Raw genomic sequence first — 22,012 nt, 5'->3', positions numbered from 1 at the left:
AGGACTCCCTTCGCTGAACTTTGCTGTATGCGTTTGATCAAGTGTTGTATGAACTACAGGATCAGCTTTCACTGGGGGAAATAGCGTTATTATTCTTACATTTTGCTCCAGACTTGACAGTGTTCCCATTTTCACAGGAAACTGCCTGAGTTACCCAGATGTGGGCCGGCAGCCCTGTGTCGGGTTGCACTAGTGCGGCACCCACCAACAGTTGCTGAGCTGGCTGATTTTAGCCCGTAAGGTGTGGGGCGTTAGCATGTTTTTCCTCCACCTCAAAATCAGGGATTTTGCCAAAAATTTCAACAGTAGTGAAATCTGGAAGAGGTGGGAAGGAGAAAAAAAAAAAAAAAAAAACAAAAAAACATTGAAAAATAAGAACAGAAGAAAGTAAAGGGCAGAAGGAAGCGGATCTGATGGACAGGTTGACTTTCTGCTAGATTTCTCCTTGCTGAGAGGAGAAGCGTATTCAAGGTTTATTTTTCCACCAGTTCACAAGCAGATGGGTGTGGAAAAGCCGAAGTGTCAGGCTCAGGCACCTACAGCCAGAGGAGACGCGTTTGCGCTCAAACATCTGAGCGAAGCCAGTTTGAGCCCAGAATCTTCCCCTCTACCAAGGACGGGAGTGTGGGGACTACTCTAGCGATTGCAGAGAAATGGAAAAGTAGCAAAAGACTCTTAGCTTTCCCCTCCCAGGCACACACACCACTGCCTCTTAATTTACATGACAAATGCACTGTGTGTACCCTTTGTTTGCACAGTGATTTAGACATTCATGATTAGAGCTCCCTTTCACCATCCAGACCCGATGTTCATTAAAAAAAAAAAAAAAAAAACAAACTAGAGACGACGAGAGAAGGAAAAAAAATTGTAGTCTCTTGGTTGCCTAGACCCGGGCCATGTGTTTGGCTGGCATTGTGCCTGCTAACGAGTCAACCAGATTGACTAAATCAATGGTGCCAGTGATGATGGATGGAGTTTGTTCGCCTGCATATTTTCAGCAAATGGCTTCTTCTGTTTTCCCTGTTTACCAAGCCCCTTTCAGCAGTGCTCAGGACAAGCTCCATGTACAAATCCAAGTGGCTTTGTAGGAGGGTATTTGCTCAGAAAAGTCGTAAAACGGGGAAGGAGCATGGCGCTTCATTTGAGGAGTAACAAGGCTCTCGGCACCGTTTCAGCGGGAGCAGGGACAGAAAAGCCACGGCTTGCCGTGACAGTGTGAGGTGTCTCGTTATGTCCAGCTTCAGCAAAGGTCTGAGCACGTCGGAGGGGTCGGCCAGGCTCATCCTTCCCCGGCGCCGAGCTGCGGAGAGGACATCTGAGCATCGGATGCCACAAGCGCAGGTCCCTCTGGGTGATGAGCTGTGGGGATATTATCACTTTGTTTCGGAGAGCCCTCCTCATGTTTTCACTTGGCAGAGGCTCAGATCAGTCAGTACGGTAGTCTGCCAGAAATAGGAGCCAACTTCCATATAAGAGCAAGCCATGGAGGCAGGAGTCGGTGCCGTGCTGGCCGGTGGGGTGCTGCCGAGCCCCCGGTCCGTGCCGTGGATGTGGATGGAGGTTCAGCACCTGATTTGCATTAGCCCAGCTGTGGGAAACCGCAGCAACACCAGCTCCAGTGCCTCCCTGCTAAATTGAGCCGTCTGTACTTACGTGGAATCTTTTCTGTTCTTTCTAACTGCTTTCTTTTCCAGGAGAGGAGAAGTTTCTCTTTGCAGAGCGTATATATTTGTTTTGAAAATGTCTAAGCAATGTTCCTCTTGTGTTCTGTATGAAACGTGCTGTATTATGTGCATGCTTGAAATGATGGCTGTTCTCATTCACACTGGGGATAATTGATAAGAGTAACTTGAATTTTTAATCTTGAGTTTAAGCTTTCGTATTTGTTTTGTCTTTGCAAAATAAGATGTAAAAAGCCGGGGAAAGCAAGCGGGTGTGGGGAGGGGAAGGGGCTTAACATTGCAAAATGAGGACTGTCAAGCTGACTGTGCTGCTGTTCTTGGACAATGATGAGCATTTTCTCATAGAAAGTTTTTGAATGTTTTCTCTTTTATACTTGCTGCAGAATGCAGTGCGTCATAATCTTAGTCTTCACAAGTGTTTTGTGCGAGTAGAAAACGTTAAAGGGGCAGTATGGACAGTGGATGAACTAGAGTTCCAAAAACGAAGGCCACAAAAGATCAGTGGGTATGTCCACCATGTTTGAACTTCTTAGCCTAGCTTGGATCATGCTTACAGTTTAACGTAGAGGCTTTTGGCTGCTAGCTGGTGTTAGACCAACCACAGGTGGTTTCGCATTGTTTCAGTTAAGGGAAACCAAGACAAACATCTCATCACTACTGTTTGTATGCCCACCAGTACCCTGACCCTGCTTGCTTGGTGTTTGTTGCATCACATGCTAGTAGCTTTTAGGTGGCAATGCATATTAACCCTCACAAACCATTTGCTTATGCTTATTGCATTTTATTTTCTTTTTCCTTTTCCCTGTATTTGATGTCTGTTCTGTCCCCGATCCCGTGTCCCTTTGTTTCCACTTCATCTCCTTTGCTGCTGCTCTTGTCCCAGGGTGCCATTCGCACCAACCTCTCACTGCATAAGTGCTTTATCAGAGTAGAGGATGAGTTTGGGTCCTTTTGGACTGTTGATGATGAAGAGTTTAAACGTGGCCGTCATATTCAGCGAGGCCGTCCTCGAAAATACTGCCCTGATGAAAACTTTGGCGAGCTTGTTGCACAGTAAGAGCTTTTACTTGCTTTAATTTTTTTTTTCTGCTGTTGCTTTGCTTTGCATGATTTACCCATCTCATGTAGACTTGCATTTCACGAAATAGTGACATCACCTTTGCTGCTAAAGAAACTAAAGTTTTGGTTGTTATGTGTATTTTGTGTGTCCTACTCTGATAATCCAAATGCCTGCAGTAATAACTCTACTTTGACATGTTTGTTATAGCATTTGTTTATAGTGCAATGTAGACTAAAATAATTATCCACGCTAGTGCAGATATGCTGCTGTAGACCTGTCAGGAAGACATATATATGCCAGGAAAGGGTTCAGATAAGTTTTAATTTTGATATTTTCCTTTGCTTTCAGTCTATGCTTTGTTTTGCAACTCTTAATCAGAAATAGAGCAAGGTGCTTCTAACACAGAAACACTGAATTAACTTCAAAAAGTTTGAGAGTGCAGTGAGACCAGCTGTAAGGATGATCAACAGGCCATCCTCTGTCTACAACAACCACGCACAAATATTCCTGGGGTTCCCAAAGCAATTTACTTTGACCTTTACTCGAAGGCCATCTCTCCAGGACAACTGATCCTTGCAGGTCCCTGTGGGAGGAGCTCAGTTAAGACGCTTCTCACCATAGTTTATTCCCACATGAAAAAACAAAACAAAACAAAACTAAATATGCCCAGTGAGTGATAAAACTTTCTGGAGATTTTTTGCATTGGCACTTTTTATCTGCTTTGTACTTGATGATTTTTTTAATTTTTTTTTTCCCATCTGGTGGAACCAGTGGTAGTTACGTGCCTGTTAAAGAGAGAGCAGATACACTTGGCATTCATTTTCCTCAAATCCGGCCCCTTATGTAAGCTTAAGGTGGTCCCTACAGTAAGGGTCCAAAAGAGCACACCGGAATGTTTTTTATTAGAACGGCCTTTGGGGCAGCATGTTGCTTTGCGTGGTCCGTATGGCTTCGCCGCGTGCAGCGGTACCTGCCGTCGTGCCTCCGTGCCCGCAACCCCCAACTGTCTGGGCAGAGGCTCCCCGGGGCCCTTTGCCTGGCGGGAAATAAGGCGGCTCAAATCTTCGCTCCTCGCGGTCCCCGCTCTGCTGCGAGGGACTCTGCTGCCAGCGACTTCGAGAATCATTTGCATTAAGTAGTATTTAAAATGTCCCGTGATGCTTTTGATCATAGCCTCCTCTTGATGGACCTTTACGTGGTAGCTGGCTCCCAGACACGGCGAATATTGGAGAATTTCTCCTGAACACAGCTAAAATGAGCAGAGATGCCAAGATGTGCTACTAACACAGGGTAGTAGAACACATGGCGAGGTAACGGCGAGAGATAATGATGTTCCTTATTTAGTAAAGGCAAATTTGATAACCATTGCTGAAAACTCAGCTATTTTCTTTAAATTAAAAAAAAAAAAAAAAAAAAAAAAAATAGAAACGAAAGAGACCTTGTGTGGAAAAACAGTCTCAACTCTAGTTTTCTGGTGTGGGAGGAAGCATTACATGCTTGAAACCCTCGCACAGAAGTTGGTTGCATTTAACTCTCCTTTTTATGTTTTTCTTATGCAGTAACCCTTCTCTTATTAAAAACATACAGACCAGCCACACCTACTGCACACCTCTCAATGCTGCTTTACAGGTAAGATTAATGACTGTAGCAAATATGCAACAGAGGCGTGTGTCTTCCCCACTCATTTCAAAATATATTAGCCTTGCTCTAATTAGATATTAAATTTTAATTCCGTTAAACTTTTTTCTTAAGTGCATAAAGCATCATAGTCCCTGGAGGCAAACACATATCAGGCTGCTTCAGCATTAGCTAGATGCTTAGCATTTTGAATATTGTGGCAAAAAAATTAAAAGTTCACTTATTAATATTTATCAGCAGTATCATAATTTCCATCCTCTTATTTCAGAATTTCACTTGAGGCAAAAATACCACAAGTGTAATTACTCTAGCACAGCTATTAATGTGCTGAATGATAGGATACTGCAGCACGTGACCTTCTATTGTTCATGGGTTTAAAGAGAAAGCAGATCATTTTTCCCCCTTTTCTTTTAAGGGCTATTTTTGCATATCTTCCTATTGTTGGTAAAAAATAAATGTCGCAATTCCTATAGAAAAAAAAAAAAAAAAAGATCATTTTTATTGGTTTAAAATGCACTGTAAATGTAAGACAAAAATTCTGTTTTTTCACGATGTAGAAATACACAAAGTGTCGGTGCACAATTAATAACTTGCAGCCTGAAAGTGTGCGTGCCTCCAGCCCTTTTTCATGTGCTATATATCAGGCTGGCATTTTTTTTCCCCTCTCTACAAATTCCTGAGCCTATCTCAAAAACCCCAGGTAAAGTCGGTACTTGCTATCTGAACGCAGGGTACGAATGCCTCACTGTGCCCTGAATTTGCAGGGGGGGATGTGTTTGTGCAGGGGTTCAAGCCTGTTCCATATAATGTGAATTAATTCACACCGCGCGTGGTTGCACCCCGGTTGTTTGTTGAGGGTTGTTTCTTGAAAAGTTCACTGATGGCCATGGATATTTGCTTGGGCAGACGTGTTTTGTGGAAGGTCTAGCAGACTTCTCTTTTCAGAACCGAGAAGCAGATTATTAGGAGAAAAGCCATGTTCTGCATTTCTTCTAATTATTTGAGTTTATGCAGTAACTTCTGAAAAGCAGAGGAAAGCATGCTTAACTGAAGCAACTGTAAATACCATTCATTAGTAACTTATTTTCCCTTGAGTCTTGTGAAGTGTGATTTTTAAAGACTGCTTTGTCTCTTGAATAGTATTAAGATTACAAGCACATTTTACATTCATGAGGCTGAAAGGCAAAAATGAAATGATCTTGCATTTCTTCACATTGTTAACTATGTGACTAATTTCAATTAATATGCTTATCATACGGAACTGTTCGTGTTTTATTTCTGAAACACGTGTCGTTGTCGTCATCTCCATCCATTCTTGTCTTTTGTGCTAACCTCCAAACCGTTCCCATTTCCCACTTTTCCTGGAAGCGGCACGTACTCGTGCCCCTCCATGGCATCAGGAAAACCGAGCTGATGGAGAGAAGAGCCCGGGCCAGATTTGCTACCGCTCATGTGGCCCCTCTAATAAACGGGGGTGAGCAGTGTTCGTTGCACTGAGACAGGTTCTCGTTTAGGTTGAAAATTCGCCAGCAGGGTCCTCGCTCCTCTCCCCCTACCCCGCTGCCTTGTTGGATTTTGGAGGCAAAATCTCAGCGGGTGCTCGGGCGCTGTATGGGGGGGTTGGGCGAAGCCGTGCAGGTGGCCGGTGCCGGGTGGGCGGTTCGGACCTTGCTTGGGCAGTAACCTTCCTCCCGGGACACAAGGCCACTTTACCTGCCAGTGCCTCCGTTCAGTTGAATTAATAATTAACGAGCAACGTGCCCCCAGCTTTTGCGGGCATCTGCAAAGACCGGCTCTTTGCACATCCCCGTGAGCGCCGCGGCCGCCTCTCCGCAGGCCGGGGGGACGGCGCGGTGTGCTGCCGAGATGCCAGGCTGTGTTTTTCTTTTCCTGTGGGGTGGCAGAGCCGCCCCTCTCCTTCACCCAGACCCCTCTGACGTCTCCTCCATCTGTTTTCCCTCGTGGCCAGGGAGAAGAAGCAGCTCTCTCCCCCCTCTGTGTGTGGAAGGTACGGGGACTCCAGCTCTCACCAGCGCTCTCTTTTCCCAGCGGGTCGCCGGGGGCTCCCAAAACACCCACCTCCCCTATTATTATCTTTATAGCAGATACTCCTCGTGTCCCACCTCTCCCCCAGTAAATTGCTTTACTGCAATTACAAGTTATCACCGTGGGTGAAGAACTTGAGTCATTATTTTGCCAAGTGCAGGAAATGTGAACCATTCTTTGCATCCCTTAATCACAATGAGTTTGCCGGTTGTTGAATCAAGAAGATAAAAATAATCCTCCCTGTTAGAATAGCTTTTGTAATCACGTGTGACACATAGGGCTGCACATGGAGAGGTCAACGTAAGGAAGAATAAAAGGGGCCATGCTCCTGAAGATGCTGCAGTCAGGGCTGGTCGTGGTCCCCCCCTTTCCATCCCGTCTCCCCCCACCCAGGTCTCTAGCTGTGCTTGCCTGGGAACAGCTCTGCCGGCTCGGATGGCAGCAAGCAAGGAGTTCTGTCCCACAAATTAGGAGCAGACGAGAGCGTTCGATGGGGAGGACGCTTGCATGAATTCCCCTCCCATGGGCAGGGTTTGCATCATGCAGAGCTGGAGCCTGATGGATTTTTTGGCTCCGCCGCCGCAGCCGGCTGACCTCCCCCCGGCGCAGGTCGAGCGCTGCCGAGCCAGCGTCTGTGGCTCTCCGGCGCTGACACGGCTCAGAGAGCTGCACATGATGTCAGCCGGATCCAGCTGGGATGGGTGAAATGGTTAAATGTCCTTCGAGTCCCTGGGCGCTACGGCCTTGGAAAGCTCTGCATCCCATCCCTGCCAAACGCCGGGCTCCTCCGGGGCCCGGGGCTCCTGCGCTCCCACCGCTGCCGCGCCGGGCACTGGACTGTGCCGTCAACATGAGCTAATGCTGACACACAGTAAATATTAGCAGGCAGAACGGTGGGAATCAGAAGGAAAATATTTAACAGCTCATTCTCTTCCTACAAAGATTTCCATTTAGAAAGTTGACTCCAGTGTGCCTCTGCATGGTATTTCTTTAGAACAAGTTAAAATCAAAATAAAATGGTCAGATCTGTAATAGCTAAGGTAAGAACTGAGTTGCTGAGCCTTAAAAAAATTCACATGGACTGGTTCAGCTCTCAGATAGATCAGTGCAACTCGGACTGATCCAGTTAGCGCTAACGGCAGCTTTGCACTTGTGTCGTGAGAAAAACCAAACTTGGTAACGCTGCCTTCCCGCCGGATGCCCATTTGCTCTGGTAGGAAGGAGTTATCAACTGAGCAACTTCTAATTTTTCTTTTCCCCTATTTCATTAAAAACAAAACCCAAACCCTGACCTAAGCCACAAAAAAACCCCCAAAGCCCCAGACATAATTTTGCAAAGTGGAGATAGGAAAAGGACATTTTATTTTTTCCAGGGGGTGTAATTCCAAATAGGGAATGGAAGGCTCCGTCCTGTTACAAGCCAATACAGCTATGAATGCCTAAACCCAGATGTAAACGATGTTGTATTTCCCTTGGTGGAATCAGGGTAATACCTATCAGAAAACATAATATTTTTTAAAAAGAGTAATTACAAATAATGCAAATGTGGAGAATGTTTTGGAATAAGTGAGTGTGTTGTGCAGTGCGCAAAAACGTTAGTCACAGCTCTTAATATTTGTTTGTGTCCTTGGCAGGCTTCAATGGCTGAGAACAGTATACCTCTATACACTACTGCTTCCATGGGAAATCCCACTCTGGGCAATTTAGCCAACGCGATGAGGGAAGAGCTTAATGGTGCAATGGAGCATACGAACAGTAACGGGAGTGACAGTAGTCCAGGACGTTCCCCTATGCAAGCAATGTAAGTACAGCAGGGACGCGCGCGTGGCTCGCGGCGTTGTCGTGCCGTCTGCTGAAGCGTGACTCTGGAGCCCTTCGTGGTTGGTGCCTGAGGTTCCTGGATGGAGCAGCAAGAGTAGACATCTCCATCTGGGGACGTGCTTAGGTTGATTGGAACATAAAAGGGCCGTTTACTAGTTCCCACATAAAACTGATCAGCTCGATCCAGTCCGACACGCACGTGGAGTCATAAAATTGTTAACTTGTTTGCGGTTCTCTTCTTTCAACCGTGCAAAACCTCATAGGCAACTGCGTTTCTTGGTGAAAAAAATGTGATTTCTCTGCCCTTCGGTCCACGCGACAAGCACGGCCAGCTGGGGCAGAAGTGGGAAGTGGGCTTGTTTGGTGGGTCTAAAAAAAGCCACTCGACGCACAACGCTCTGGCTAAGCATTAACGATGGCACACGTGAAGGTCTGTGTGATTTATAGATTGCTCTTAAAATATCAAAAGGAAAATTAATAGGAGCATTATAGCAACAGACGGCAGTATAATGAGTGCATATATAACCACATGAAGTAATGGGGGATCGCTGTCCCTGCTCAACGTGAATGGCACCCGGGCAGCGAGCTGGCGCAGGAAAGGGTAAGGCAGGAAGGGTGTGATGCCCCGATGGGTGTGTTCGGTATTTATGGGGTGACAGAGTGAGTTTGCAAAGCTGTAAACTCCCCCCTCCCCTCACATTACATACCGGGTAATTGGCAGCTGGTGAGGAAGCCAGGGTTTATAACTCTTGTAGTTCTCTCAAAACTCTGCGGAGCGGTTGACTACCTGTGCGAGTGACCACGCCGTGCTGCCTTTCTTCTGCCTGTTCCTTAAAACCGGCTGTAAAATTACTGGCTGACTTGCCACGGCTCACATTACGCATTAAAAAGAGAACTAATTTGTAGTCTTTCACTGCAAAGTAATTTGAATAAGGGATTTACAAAAGTAAGTCTAAATCAAAAAGTAGAAAAACATTAACCTAATACCATGATAGTAATTAGTTGTGAAACTAATTAGCATTTAATGGCAAAAAAGTTTCCCACCTGCATAATGTGTTGTCGGAGGGGAGGGGGCACCAAGGAATCTGAGGCTCAGGATACTTTGATATTGCAGCATTTTAAATCAGTGCACAAAGTGCTTTGAAAAAAAAAATCTTTAAAGATGGCAACATTCATTTTTAATTAATAATTAATTTAAACATTGTCTTTTAGCATTTACTTCAAAACATTCAAATAGTGTGTTTGGCTTTTCCAGTGATTGTTTGTGCAGTATTAATTATCTCTCCCAAAGTAGGGTTGCCTGACACACTTTCCATCTCTCACAAACGGATTCATCTTGAGGCAGTTTTAGTCACAATTTGTTATCCTCTGCCCGTGACCACGCAGGGCCGGCGTGAAGGAAGAGTGGAGGGACGTGGCTTTTCTCCAGAAACAAGACTTCTCCCAAGGGTTTCTCCTGGCCTAGCAGACAGGGATGAGCGTTTATGATGTTGCGTTAATCCAAGTAATTATTTTTTTGCAAGTTCAAGGCTAGTGTAGTTCATGCACTTCTCATTTCACCTAAGGTTTCGTTGTCTTTGAAGAGACTGCAAGGAGGGAAAAATAACCGAGTTGAAACAGTCTAGGACATCTTCCAGAATTGTGCATAGCCATGGCCTTTGTTGCACTTAATAATCATCTCTTAGCACATTGATACCAAGGTGAGGGGCACAGAACAAATACTGGAGAGAGAGGACGTCGGGGGGGAGGGATGCCTCATTTTCATTATTCACCAGAAAATCCAATTTTCTGTTGTAATATGGAAATGATTGTTTCCTGAGTGTTTTCATTTTCTCAGAATTGATAATATATGTGTTCTCTGCTGAACATTTCTTTTTGCTTAAGTAAAATGTGGCCGGGTGATGTGCCAATACCAGCCTCTGAGCTTCCCCATTAAAATGGAGCTTCTAAGTAGTTTGAAGGGATCTAAAGCCAGAACACCATTCACACGTCGTGGGATTTACCCTGTTTACTAAATAAAATCATGAGTCGACAGCAAATTTCCAGACGCTGTGCAACCTCTCATTTTCCATAAGCCTGCTTTGTTAATGACATTTTCAGTTTTTTTCGCAGAACAGATTTCCTTGTCATAATGCAAATTATTTTTTAAACAATTTCAGTATATTAGAATAAATCAAGCTTTAAACTTTATTGTAAGGTTTAAAGGACCTTGTTAACATGACAGCTAAGAAGTCTAACACTTTAGCTGAAGTCTTATTACCGCTTATTCGTTTCCTTTTTATGACACATTGAACCACGGCTAGGGTGTTGTTTTTTTTTTTTCTTCCTTCTCTCCCCCTCCTTTTGAAACACTAGAAAGTAGTCGCATAATTACAGCTTGGGGACATAACACTTTCATCCTGATATGCTCCAAAGGTAGCCACAAAGCAAACTACTACATGCTGTGTGCACCACCAGAACTCAGTGGCTTTAAACAACAGTCAGCTTTATTAAAAACTCCTCTGTTCCCAGAGTGGACAAACAAAAGAATTACTCAGATGTGAAAAGAAGGGGAATCTGTGTTCAGCAAGGTTATTTATTGTTAACCCCTTCTGGAGTCTTAGGCATCTACTTAAAAGGAGTGTACTGAAATTCTGTTACTATAAAAACAGAAACAGGAAACCCTTTCTTTTTTTTTTTTTCCTTTTGTCTGTCCCCCTCCCACTTTTTAAAAAATTTTTGCCTAGCCCAGCATTTACCTTTTCTGTAATTCAAGAGGCTGAATTCTTTAGTCTCTAAGGGAAGTTTTCCTTCCCTAGTTGGGGGTTTTGATGAGGTGGTAAATAGAGAGTCAGACTTACTTGAGAGATATGAAAGTCTCCTTTTGCCTTTGAGCTTATTTAGGCTTATTTATTTCAGTTGCTCTGAAATGTTTGAGCAAAATCACGGATTCAGTAAGGTTTCCTCCTCACACACCACTTTGTGGTTATAACTGAGAGAGTACACAAGGAGGTGAATTTTTTTGTTGTTTTCCATGCAGATCTCTCCCCGGGGGGTTGTATTACCCAGATAACGCTCCTAATTTTCTGGATGGAGCTTTTGCCAAGCTCGCTGTCTGATGTTTGTCCAACACGTGAGCTGCTGGAGGAGGCTGGCATGGCTGTGCCTCCCCGTGGCTTTGTGGCCCTCTCCGGCTTTGTCTCACTCAGGGTCGAGCAGCCCTTTTCATAACTTGGTGCTTGCTTTGCTTTTCACTCCTGAAGTTTTGGGTTTTTTTGACTTCTGGGAACCACACCAAACCTCAAAGAGAAACTCGGTGAAAACCGCCTGGTTTCACCTGCTTTCATAACAAAACCAGAAGTGGGGGGCAGAGTTTGTTTTGGAAAGGTTCAGGGACCTTTGAAGGAGCTTTCACAGCATTTTGGGTGGTTGCGAGCCCAGCAGGTACCTTTCTTACCTGCTGGCACCCGTTTGCTTCTGTCCCCTGGCCAAGTGGGGGGACACGGAGACGTGGCCCCCGAGCAGCCTTTGGGCAAACTCCCGTCCACGTGCCGAGGCCACCTCTGTCTGCTGTACGCGATGTGCGCTCTCCTCGCTCCTTCGGAAATTTCTCACCTGCGTTTTCAAAAATAATGCTATTAAAAAAAAAAAAAACACAGCAAAACCAAAAATCAGCCCGGCAGCAGCATAAAAACCAGAAAGCCAACAAGCAAGACTTTCAGATTAAAACAGCAGTAAAAAAGATAACTGCCATAAAGGCAGAGTAGCACATGCTTTATCGGTCTATATGTGTAGCTGCTCTTTCCCCCTTTTTCTCTGTTTCTCATTTCATGTTTTCTCCCAAGTGAGGGGCCCCACAGCCTATTCGTAAGTTTTTCTAGTTGCAAGTAATCAGCATGGTTTCATGTTCGCTAGGGCCACGAGCTGCCGGGACGGTTAGCACACACACCTCTGAGGTGATGATCTGCTCACGAGACTTTTTATATGCTTATGCTAATTGGTAATCTGTGATATTTGAATTGTCTTCTGCCAGTCTTTTTTTTTATCCCTCCGTTTTCGATAATTAGGTCAAAATTATATAAGCAATCTCCCTCTCTCTGTAATCTTTGCAAAAATTATGCGACATGCAGCCTCTTTGCTCCCAGGGATGTGTTGATGGGACACACATTTTTGAATTTGAAGGGAAAAGGTGTGTGTACGTGGATACTGCATCACTTCTCCCCACCGCTCCTTTGTTGGATGGGTTGGAAGGTGCAGATGATACTTTAGTATTGATCTAGCACTTTACCACTCAAGAAGTTGAAATATGCAGAGACTTGAAAGGCATTCACACTTCACATTAGAAATGTCTGTAGTCAGCAAGTTCGATGCTTCCTAAACTGATCCAGGCTCAAGCTGAAATAAATAAATAGGGTGCAGTACAGCTTTGCAGGCTGTATGAGGGTAGAGCTGGTTCGCCCGGGTCACTTGAGGTAGGCAGGGTTACCTTTGGCTTGTACGCGGACACCGAGTACATTTTCCCTGTTTTGGTGATTTATTCTTGCTGTCCATCAGTACAACGGAGTACAAACTGCATTGTCGTTCCTATCCACACAAAACCTAAAATAAAATGCGGCTATTTAAAATCATTCATTTCAAAGCAAAGCTGCACAAAGAGAGAAAAAGTTCTTACAATGAAGGTTTGCGTTTCAGATTATGTTTTCATGTAGCCAATGTGAAAGGGTTAAATCAGCCTGCATGGAAGAAAAACAAGACTCTAGGAGGTGGATATCAACTCAATGAGAGACAGAGTGGGACTTGAACTCATTAACACTTTATTTTAAGGGATTGCCTACAACATCAATTATTTAGGAAGCAAACAGGGTCTCCATTGCTGTGTCGCATTATTAATACTTGGTAATGTCAATAAAATCCTACTTTCCTATAAAGTCCCACCAACAAGACACTATTGACTCACATGGCTATTTTACATTTCAAAAGCTGCCGAACAAAAAAAAAAAAAAAAAAAAAGAAAAAAAAAGGTAATTTGTATTTGTATAGGATTTGTTGTAAATATGATTTACGAACAACATTTTTCAATTGTTATCATACCCGTTTTGAATGACCAAGCCCCATTCCCCTGCGGGTTATTCATGTGCTATGCTGTAATGAGAAATTTGGCAGATCTCATCTCTTTAGTACATCCTTGTGCCCACCATGAGCTGGGGATCATGTTCTGCCTTGTTTACAGCTGACAGTGTTATTATTCTCGTTAGGACTGTGCTTTCTTATCATATTGTTGTGTTGAGCGAGCCTTTTCCTCTCTGTTTGTGTTTCCTGGCAGGGCTTTTCTTCCCTTATTGACAGTTTGTAAAAATATGCATTAATTTGGAGTTTAAAGCATGTATCATGGTGTCTCTTTGCTGTGTTTGCTTGAAGTTGATTAATGATAGAACCTCACTTGGGGTCGTCCTCTGGAGAGTTGTCTCACAGGTTCTGCATGTTAACGAGAGACGCCGCACACACAGCGAGCGATGATTAGCCCAGCCTCCGCCGGCTCGGCGGGCTGACAAACCGCTGCTTTGCCATTCGGATGCTTATTCCGCTTATTTATCCAAAGATTGTATTAATCAACTTAATATGTCAGCTGAGAGCGTTTTCTCTCGATCCCAAGGCGGAAACCCTTTCGAGGTGCTCCTCCCAGAGTGTTTTCCCGGGGAAGTTGAAGCACTGCCTGCCCGGCGTAGCCTTTGCTTGGCTTCGGTGGCCGGCGCCGAAGTTGAGGGTCTTCTCCTTGGTGACCTGGAGCTCTGAGACCTGGCACACCAAGTCCGAATACCCAAACCGCCTCACATTTCTCCCCAAACCACCCGCGCTGTCAAAACCATTTTTTTTAAACGAGCGACTTGCTGACTGACCGTGTTTTTGTTGTTCCAGGCACCCTGTGCATGTCAAAGAAGAACCGTTAGATCCAGATGAAAATGAAGGCCCACTATCCTTAGTGACAACAGCCAACCACAGTCCAGATTTCGATCACGACAGAGATTATGAAGATGAACCTGTAAATGAGGACATAGAATGAGTATGTCTGACATCATTATCCTGAGAATGAAGATTGGAAGAACACGTCAAACTTAGCTGTGAAATCTCTCCATTATTGTACAGTCTGGAGGATTCTCAGTCCACTTTGACAACTATGAAATATGTTAACTCTTAGTGCCATCAAGTATCCCATTTGGGAGTATTTTTGATTTTTCTACTTTTTGTTGAAAAAAGGAATTTGTACTCTGTGCATTGGATGGACTTGTTTGGTACTTGGGATTTTCCTCTCTTACAGTCAACATCAGTGTTGTAAATTTGCTAAACTGATTCACTTGCATTTAGCAGCCAGCTGTGGACTGCAGGTCCTGCCAATTTTGGACACTTGAGGACATCAAACTGAGCATGTACACCTGAACTGCAGATCAAGTCTTTGCCCAGATTTTAAGGATTCCAATGGACAACATATTTGCACAGTACTGCATGTTGATTATCACTGCCTTTACTCCATTTTTTCTTGTTTTTTTTTTGTTGGTTTCTTTTTTTTTTTCCTTTTTTTTTTTTTTTTTTTTTTTGCTTCCATTTGGGATGGGGAAGGCCTGTGTGTGCACGTGTGTGGATATGTATGTGTGCGTGTGAGCGTGTATATTGGGGAGGGGTTAAAAGAAAAAATTATCCCAAACTTTTTAATGTATTGCTTTTATTTCCCCGCCCCACTTCTCCTCTACCATTTTTAAGTTCTGACCTCAGGCCTCATCTGGGCCCAGGGCCTCTCAGAGGCTTCAACGTTTTCTGTACTTTGTGATGAATGTTAATAGGTGTTTTTATTATACGAAGCTGAATGTCATTGAATTGTTTGTAGTTTTTTCTGTCATTCATTCCAGTTTCCTTCAGATGCCACCATGTTTTCTTTAGCTATGGAAAACATTCCATTTCGGTGTCTCCTTTTTTTTGTTGTTGTTTTTTGAAAAGGTCCCAAATGCTGCACTATACATGTGGAAGGGTTGTCCAACGGAGAGAGAGGAACGAAGTACTGCAAGAATGAGAATGAATGACAGATGAACATAGAAACACTGTAGGAAGCAACACAGATTCATTCCACAAAGCAGTATTTTTAATATATTTCTTTTTGTTTGGGTTTTTTGATTTTTTTGATTTTTATTTTTTTTTTTTTGGCAGCAACAGTGAATATTAGCAAATGCCACAAAATTGAACAGCACAAAGAAATATATGCAGCACCAACAGAGTTCACTTTTATTAGAGAATGAATAGTACAGTGGCAGGTTCTCGGTTGTTTAACACGAGTTCTAATGGGTCAACAAATCTTTCTGGAATATCTAAGATTACCGAGATGGGCACCTATACATTTATTATTACAATTTTTTTTTTTTCTTTTTGCATTTGCATTTGCAAATAGTGGTTGGAAAGATGACTTCATTAAATTGTTATTGTACGTGGTGATGTTTCACGGTTAAACATCAGTTCAGGATTGCTTGGTGGCATTAATCTGTTTGAATACAAATTAGATTTCAGATTGAACTTGTTACGGGAGTTAATAAGGATGAAGCCCCACTAATGCTAAAGTGTTAATTTTCAGCTGTGCAAATCCAGTACTGCAGTTAAGATTGTTATGCAATATTACACCAGCCAGTATGGAAACCTCGCCGTAGGAGTCGGGAGATCTAGGAGAGAATTCGCGCCGGGGCTTGTTAGGCAAAACTGGCAAGGCTCTTCAAAGCAAACATGACATACAAAATTTGTTGCGATAGGTCAGTAAACCTCGGTCACCAAACACCTAAACATTTTCATTCTGCAACCACTTTTCCGTCACTCATTTATTTATGTAGGACTGTAGCTTTTTTATTATTTCAAAAAGCCTTTCAGAGCTTAATTTATATTCTCCTTTGTACCTTTTTTTTCCTAAAATTACCAAAGATATTACACAAAGGTAAATTATGTTCTCTGTTATATGCTTTATCTTGTGAAGCCAAATATCCTCTTATTGTTGATCAAAGGAGGTTGAAGAATTTAGAGGGAAATGACAAGATGTGGGCTATTGCTAACCTGAGAGGGAAACTGCTCCTTTATTCTAGAAAATTTAGAAGGCCAAGTAGATGTCCGAACCAAAGTTGTTACTTTTTATTTGCAATTCTTTACAGTGACCAAAACGAAAGTCTGTAAAGAGGAATCGAGGAGAGCTTTTGAGGCTAAAACTAGGAATCAGTGTTATTGGTGGAGCTATGAGAAGGGAGCTAGAGAAAGCAAAGACACAGTTATTTCATGGAAAATTAGAGTATCAGATAAAGGAGACAGTTTAACAAAATACAGAAGAGAACAGAAAAGCTCCCACAATTTAACTGGACCACATAATAGTATTTCTAGAATTAAATGAAAAAAAATTTTTTTGGTCTTTGGTTCTACAGATTGTGTGCCCCTTCTGTTTCGGGACTGTGCTAGGATGACTGCTTTAATTTTGGTTGATCTTGGCACGTTTGCATAGTTTTGTTTAGTTTTTGGTCAGCATTTTTCATAAGGAAATAACACTCCTGTCCACTCATAAGCTTTGGTACAAGAAATTTTATTGGCAGTTACTTTTATAAAACTCAACTCTGCTTTCTGTTTCAAAAGACAAAAAAAAAAAAAAAAAAAAAAAGAGAAAAAGAAAAGAAAAAAAGGGCAGTCTGTGGTCATTTGAAACATTTTTTTTTCTTTTGTTTAAATTATATCCAGGCAGCTTCGTGACGTGCCGGCGGTAGCCAGATGGGTATCATGAGAATTGAGCCCTGTGCTTCTAAACTGAGTGGTTTGCTGGTTAGTTTGGTATTCAGAAGGGGATAAAAATCTGGTAGATTAGTTCATTCTCAGCATGTGTAGCTAGACATGAGTAAAGATAACAGCATGAGAAACTGTTAGTACGCATACCTCAGTCCAAACTGTTAGGGAATGAGTAAATAAAAAATACATTTCACTCAGTTGCACTTAGTTGTATGTCTTGCATGCTTAGTCTAAAGACTGTAGCAAAAATAAAAAAAATAAAAAAAGAGAAAAAGAAATAAAAAATTAGATTTTAACATATCTGGCAGGTGTTGCAGCCTTGCAGAAGAACCAACTGAAAATCTCAGGCTTTACATCAAGCAAACTTCACTATGATTTTTACAATTCTGATTCTGTATCCCTTTGGATATACAGTTGCTTCTTTAGGGAGGGGTTTATTATGTTGTACATATATATCCCACTGTGTCTGTGTGAGCCTTTGTCTTTTGGGGGGAGGGTGGGGAGGGAGGAAAAGGTGGAAAGGTCCTTTTTTTAGATATCATTCCTCAAAAGGAATAAATGCAGACCTGTTTGTCAAAACACCTTTTGCTTTTTGTGCAACTGCTTTATATTAACTATACTAAAAAAATAGCTTTGAAAAAAAAAAAAAACTACTGTATGTAATGGAATTGCAGAATACGCTGCACATGTATTTTATTTAGTTATCCTTGCTTTAAGAATATTGGATGACATTTGCTGACATGTGGGAGAAAATCCCTGACTTTTTTTTTCAGCTTTTAAATTGTAACATAGTTGACAGATTTTTTTTTTTCTCCTGTTATCATTGATCGAAGCATTTTTGTACAGTTTTTGTGTTTAAGCTGTTTTTTTTGATACTTTCCCACCCCTTCTGTTATCTTACCACTGCCTTTTCTGGCTGTCTTAAACAAAGTTCATATATTTGAAAGGAAAAAAAAAAAAAAAGTCGTTTAAAAAAAAAAAATGTTTTTCTCCTGCTGCAGTAAATATTTTGCATGATGAATTCCAGGGTCACACTTTCAAAGTTTATCAGTGAAGTAGTGATTAATAATGGGGAGTGTCAAACTATTGAACTTTTGTATAAAAAAAAAAAAAAACTTTACAAGGTGCCAAGATGTAAAGACAATTTGTTACATGTTTTTTTTCTCAAAGAAAAGCGTACATTATGAAAGTAGTACCATGTATCAGGTAAATCGCTGTCAGGAATGAGAGTCAAAGCCTTCCTTGTCCACAAAAAAAAAAAAAAGTTTGTAAATGTAAAACCTGTTAGGTTTCTGCATTCAACTAGAAGTGAAATGAAAAATCAAGGCTTATGTAGAATAAATGACCACAAAAAATATTACCTTTTTTGATTCTCACTCGCAAGAGTCCCACTGCAGGTCCCGCACCTCCCCTCTCCTGGAGCTCCTGCTTCGGGAGGAGACCGGGACAGGGATTCTGGTTCTACAAATATTGCAGATCATTAGATATTTTATATATATACATACATAAATATATATATATATATAAAGTTTTTTAAAATAATTTTGAACTATTGTAGTTTTCAGATCACCAGTAATCTCACGTTCATTATAGCATGGAAAAAAAAAATGTGTTTAGACTCTTTTGAAATCCTTTGGTACCTTTGGTTAATGAACTCAGAGCGAGTTTTTAGATGTTTCAGAAGTCATTTAGTATTCTAGTCTTGCGAGGTGAACTTGCAGTTAACGACTGCATTTTAATGGGCCCAGAACAGGTAACAAAGTCTCTTCTACCCATAAGCCTTGATGAAAATGGTACAGTCCAGACTGTTAGCATGGTGCTTTGTGTGTATGTGCTGCCAGTAACAAGATTTTTTTTTTTTTTTTTTTTGATAAGGCATAAAAGAAACTCATTCCTTACATCAACTGTAATTCCATCATTCCATGTCTGTTGATACAGACAATAAAAAATGTTGTGTAGTCAGTACTAATTACTGACATTATAGCATTCTCAAATGCAATAAAAATGCTGGTTGTTCACACTGGTAATGCAAGTTGCCATGTCCTAAGTTTTTGTTTTGGTTCCCCCTCCCCGTGACTCCCGTGTCACGTCCCCCGAGGCCCCAGCGCTGATCCATGGAGCAGCTGGTTGCATCTCGCCCGGTGTCCCAGCACGTTCATGGACGGTCTCGTCTCTCTCCTTGGGCCTAACCCAACCACATCCAATTGCGAGATATTTGAGCGGCGGTTTCATGGCCGGGCGGCCGTTCGAGGCTTGGGCACTGGAAGCGAGGAAGACGCTCCTCCTTGAAAGAATCCATCTGTTTTTCCAAGAATGTTCATCAGCATTTGACCGTTAGGGCGTTGGGGGTATTTGCTTTCTCCTTGGATTCCACTTCAAAGGGGAGAGCGTGAAAGAAGGGGTCTGGGGCCTCATCCTGCAAATCCTCCCAGGCGCGGTGCCCTGACGGGAGCCGGGCTGTCGGCTTCGGTAGGAAGGGTTGGACGCGCGTTGTACGTATGCATAAGGGCGTTTGCAGGATCAACCCCTTGGTCCACAAAACCCTGAGGAACAAAGTCCCAAGTCACACTGTCACCTGACACAAACCTTGAAGGAAAAAACCCACCTTCTTTTCTTTCGAGTAAGCACACATGTATTTTCTTCATCAAGTTTTATAAAGAAAAATAAAATGTTTAATAACTAGCATTAGCAGCAAACTGAAATTTCAGAGGAGAGATTTTTCATGAATAATTCATTAAAATTTCACATCTGCAAGATTAGTCATCCAAATAAAATGCTAATGTCAAAAACATGCACCGTCTATAATATTCTCATCAAGAAATCTTTTTGCATATAATGATAAATGCTTAAATTAGTACAAATGATTTTATAAAAATATTCTATCATAAAATTATACCAGATAACTACTTTTTTTTGGGGGGGGGGGGGGGGGGGGAGAGAGGAGGGGAACCTTTGCACACTCACTTTAATGTGTCTCAAAATGGTATTGACTGCTAGATTTTAATAATCAAAATACAGAGAATTAAATTGGGAGTTTGGTTGTGTATTGCGCTTTTATCGCTGGTGAGATTTTTAGTGAACCGGAGAGGTCCTACTTGTGGGGTTATAGTTTTCCTAAGTCACAGGCCGGGGGGTGTTAAGCCAGAAGTTGGTAACGTGTTTTGTCACGCTCTGCACCTCTAGAACATGGGCGGGAGAGTGAGCTCCAGGCAGGGGAACACGTCCCGAGTGAGCCCCAGCAGGGGCTCGGCTCCTGTTTGAGGACAGTGTGTCCCCATACCGGTCACCAGCCCCTGAGCTGGGGAGCCGTCCCAGTTGACTTGGGCATTTCGCCCCTCCCCGGACATCTCGGCAGCGGCGAGGGGGCTCGGAGGCCCGAGTGTGGTGTGTGTTTGTCATCTGCCCACTTCCAGCGGCCACTGGTTCCAGGAGAGCTGCTGGGGTAGGTGCCAAACGCGGCTTGTGCCGAGGAGCTGGCACCGGGTTGAGGAGCAGGATCAGGCTCTTCCCCTCCTGCCCAAGTTAACGTTGCCCCAGCAGTGGGTGAGGGCCTGGCTCTTCGCGTTTTGCACCATCTTTGTGTGACCAATCCCACCTCCCCCGCTCGGCTGCCGTGTCGTGCAACGCCACAAAACGCCTTCGTGCCTCACAGCGCTGCCACCAGCAGCAGCCGGCTGGGAAATACCTTTTCCAGTCAGAAACGCTGTTTCCCACCAGCGCTGAAAAGCACTTTTATGGTCAGCGGTGAGGCAATGTATCTCTGAGTAATTTCCGAAGAAAACCGGAGCCAGGGCGTAGTTTTTCTGGGTTTCTGCTGTACCGGAGGGAGAAGCAGCAGAAGATAAGTGGGTCCCAGCCCAGGAGCTGTTGGCCCAGGAGGAGATGGCAGCCGACGCGCACCGTGCACACCCAGCTGCTCTCTGCAGATGATCTGAACGGTGACATTTAACTTGGGCCGTGATCACAGAGTACAACAAATTTCACATTATTGGACTAATTTAAGGGACTAGCAATTCCCGGTGCCTCTCGCTTACGCGCAGACACACATACACACCCTTCGTCACAACAAAGTGTAATTAGCCCTTCTTGACCTATTAATCAGGCTCCATCTTCAACGATGATGTTAAACGTTCATTTAATGGCGTGTTAATCAGGGCTATCTCTCATCTCCGTTGCGGCAATGGTTAATGCCATCATGCCAAAGCTCTCTTCGTCCTCATCTTGCCACGGTGGTGGCAAAAATCCACCGTTTCCCCCAACGTGGTGGGACACGGTCCTCACGCGCCTTTGAAGCCTCCGTGCTGTCCGCACCCGTTTTTGCCCCAAACCCCCAGGGTCGAGGCCTAGCGAAGGCCGCCTTTTTGCCCCATTTTATTAGCTTTGTTAGATATAACTTCAAAGAACGTGAGCTAGAAATGGTAAACAACATCACCTTGGGTTATTTAACAAAAAGCAGCCCCTCCTCCCTTCTTATTCCACAGGAAGTCTCTCTATCTGGAGGAAAAGAAATAAAACCCTCCAGTTTGTGGGGTTCTGGATGTATTTATTTAGAGGAGTTCAGTGGCCATTTTTTATGCATCTCAGAAGCCTGAAAAACATTTTTTTTTTCTTCAAGTTATAATGTTAATTTGAAGGTAACCGTCCTTTCAAGGATTAATTCCAGCCAAAGCAATAACCATTATTTACCAGAGTTTGACATTTTTATCACTCATCATATTAGCAAATTTCCATTGAAAATGCTAAAATGGTTCGTCATAAGGCACATAACTGCTTTGGCTGTAAAAATGACCAACACAAGTGCCTGTACTCAAACATTAAATTATACTGTAATTAATAAAGACAGTTAAACTGTCTACTAGCAACAGCAATTTAGGTAACCACATTTGATCGGCTATAAATTGTAACTACATTAAAATTCCAGAAATATTAGCAATATGGATTACTTGATGGAAATAGGTGCTGATCACCAACACTCCTATTTTACAACGGAAGC

The 22,012-nt window shown here is 43.0% G+C and overlaps 1 protein-coding gene across 11 annotated transcripts in view; it reads left to right on the top strand.

Annotated features, from left to right (window-relative positions):
• FOXP1 (forkhead box P1) overlaps positions 1-19,046 on the top strand; it is a 390,943-nt gene extending 371,897 nt beyond the window's left edge. For 8 of the 11 annotated variants that reach the window (XM_042799335.1, XM_042799336.1, XM_042799337.1 and 5 more), the window contains 5 exons: positions 2,066-2,187; positions 4,302-4,371; positions 6,350-6,388; positions 8,061-8,227; positions 14,143-19,046. In XM_042799335.1, coding sequence (XP_042655269.1) covers positions 2,066-2,187; positions 4,302-4,371; positions 6,350-6,388; positions 8,061-8,227; positions 14,143-14,287 — 543 coding nt within the window. In that variant the 3' untranslated portion in view covers positions 14,288-19,046. The remainder of the gene's footprint in view (positions 1-2,065; positions 2,188-4,301; positions 4,372-6,349; positions 6,389-8,060; positions 8,228-14,142) is intronic. The other 3 variants (XM_042799341.1, XM_042799339.1, XM_042799338.1) reach the window with 1 other exon arrangement.
• Positions 19,047-22,012: the final 2,966 nt, after the last annotated feature.

This window comes from Tyto alba, unplaced genomic scaffold (assembly GCF_018691265.1).
Source record: "Tyto alba isolate M040663 unplaced genomic scaffold, T.alba_DEE_v4.0 Super-Scaffold_3, whole genome shotgun sequence".
Classification (NCBI taxonomy): domain Eukaryota; kingdom Metazoa; phylum Chordata; class Aves; order Strigiformes; family Tytonidae; genus Tyto; species Tyto alba.
The sequence above is the reverse complement of the archived record's forward strand: the minus strand, read 5'-3'. Positions and strand labels throughout refer to the sequence as shown.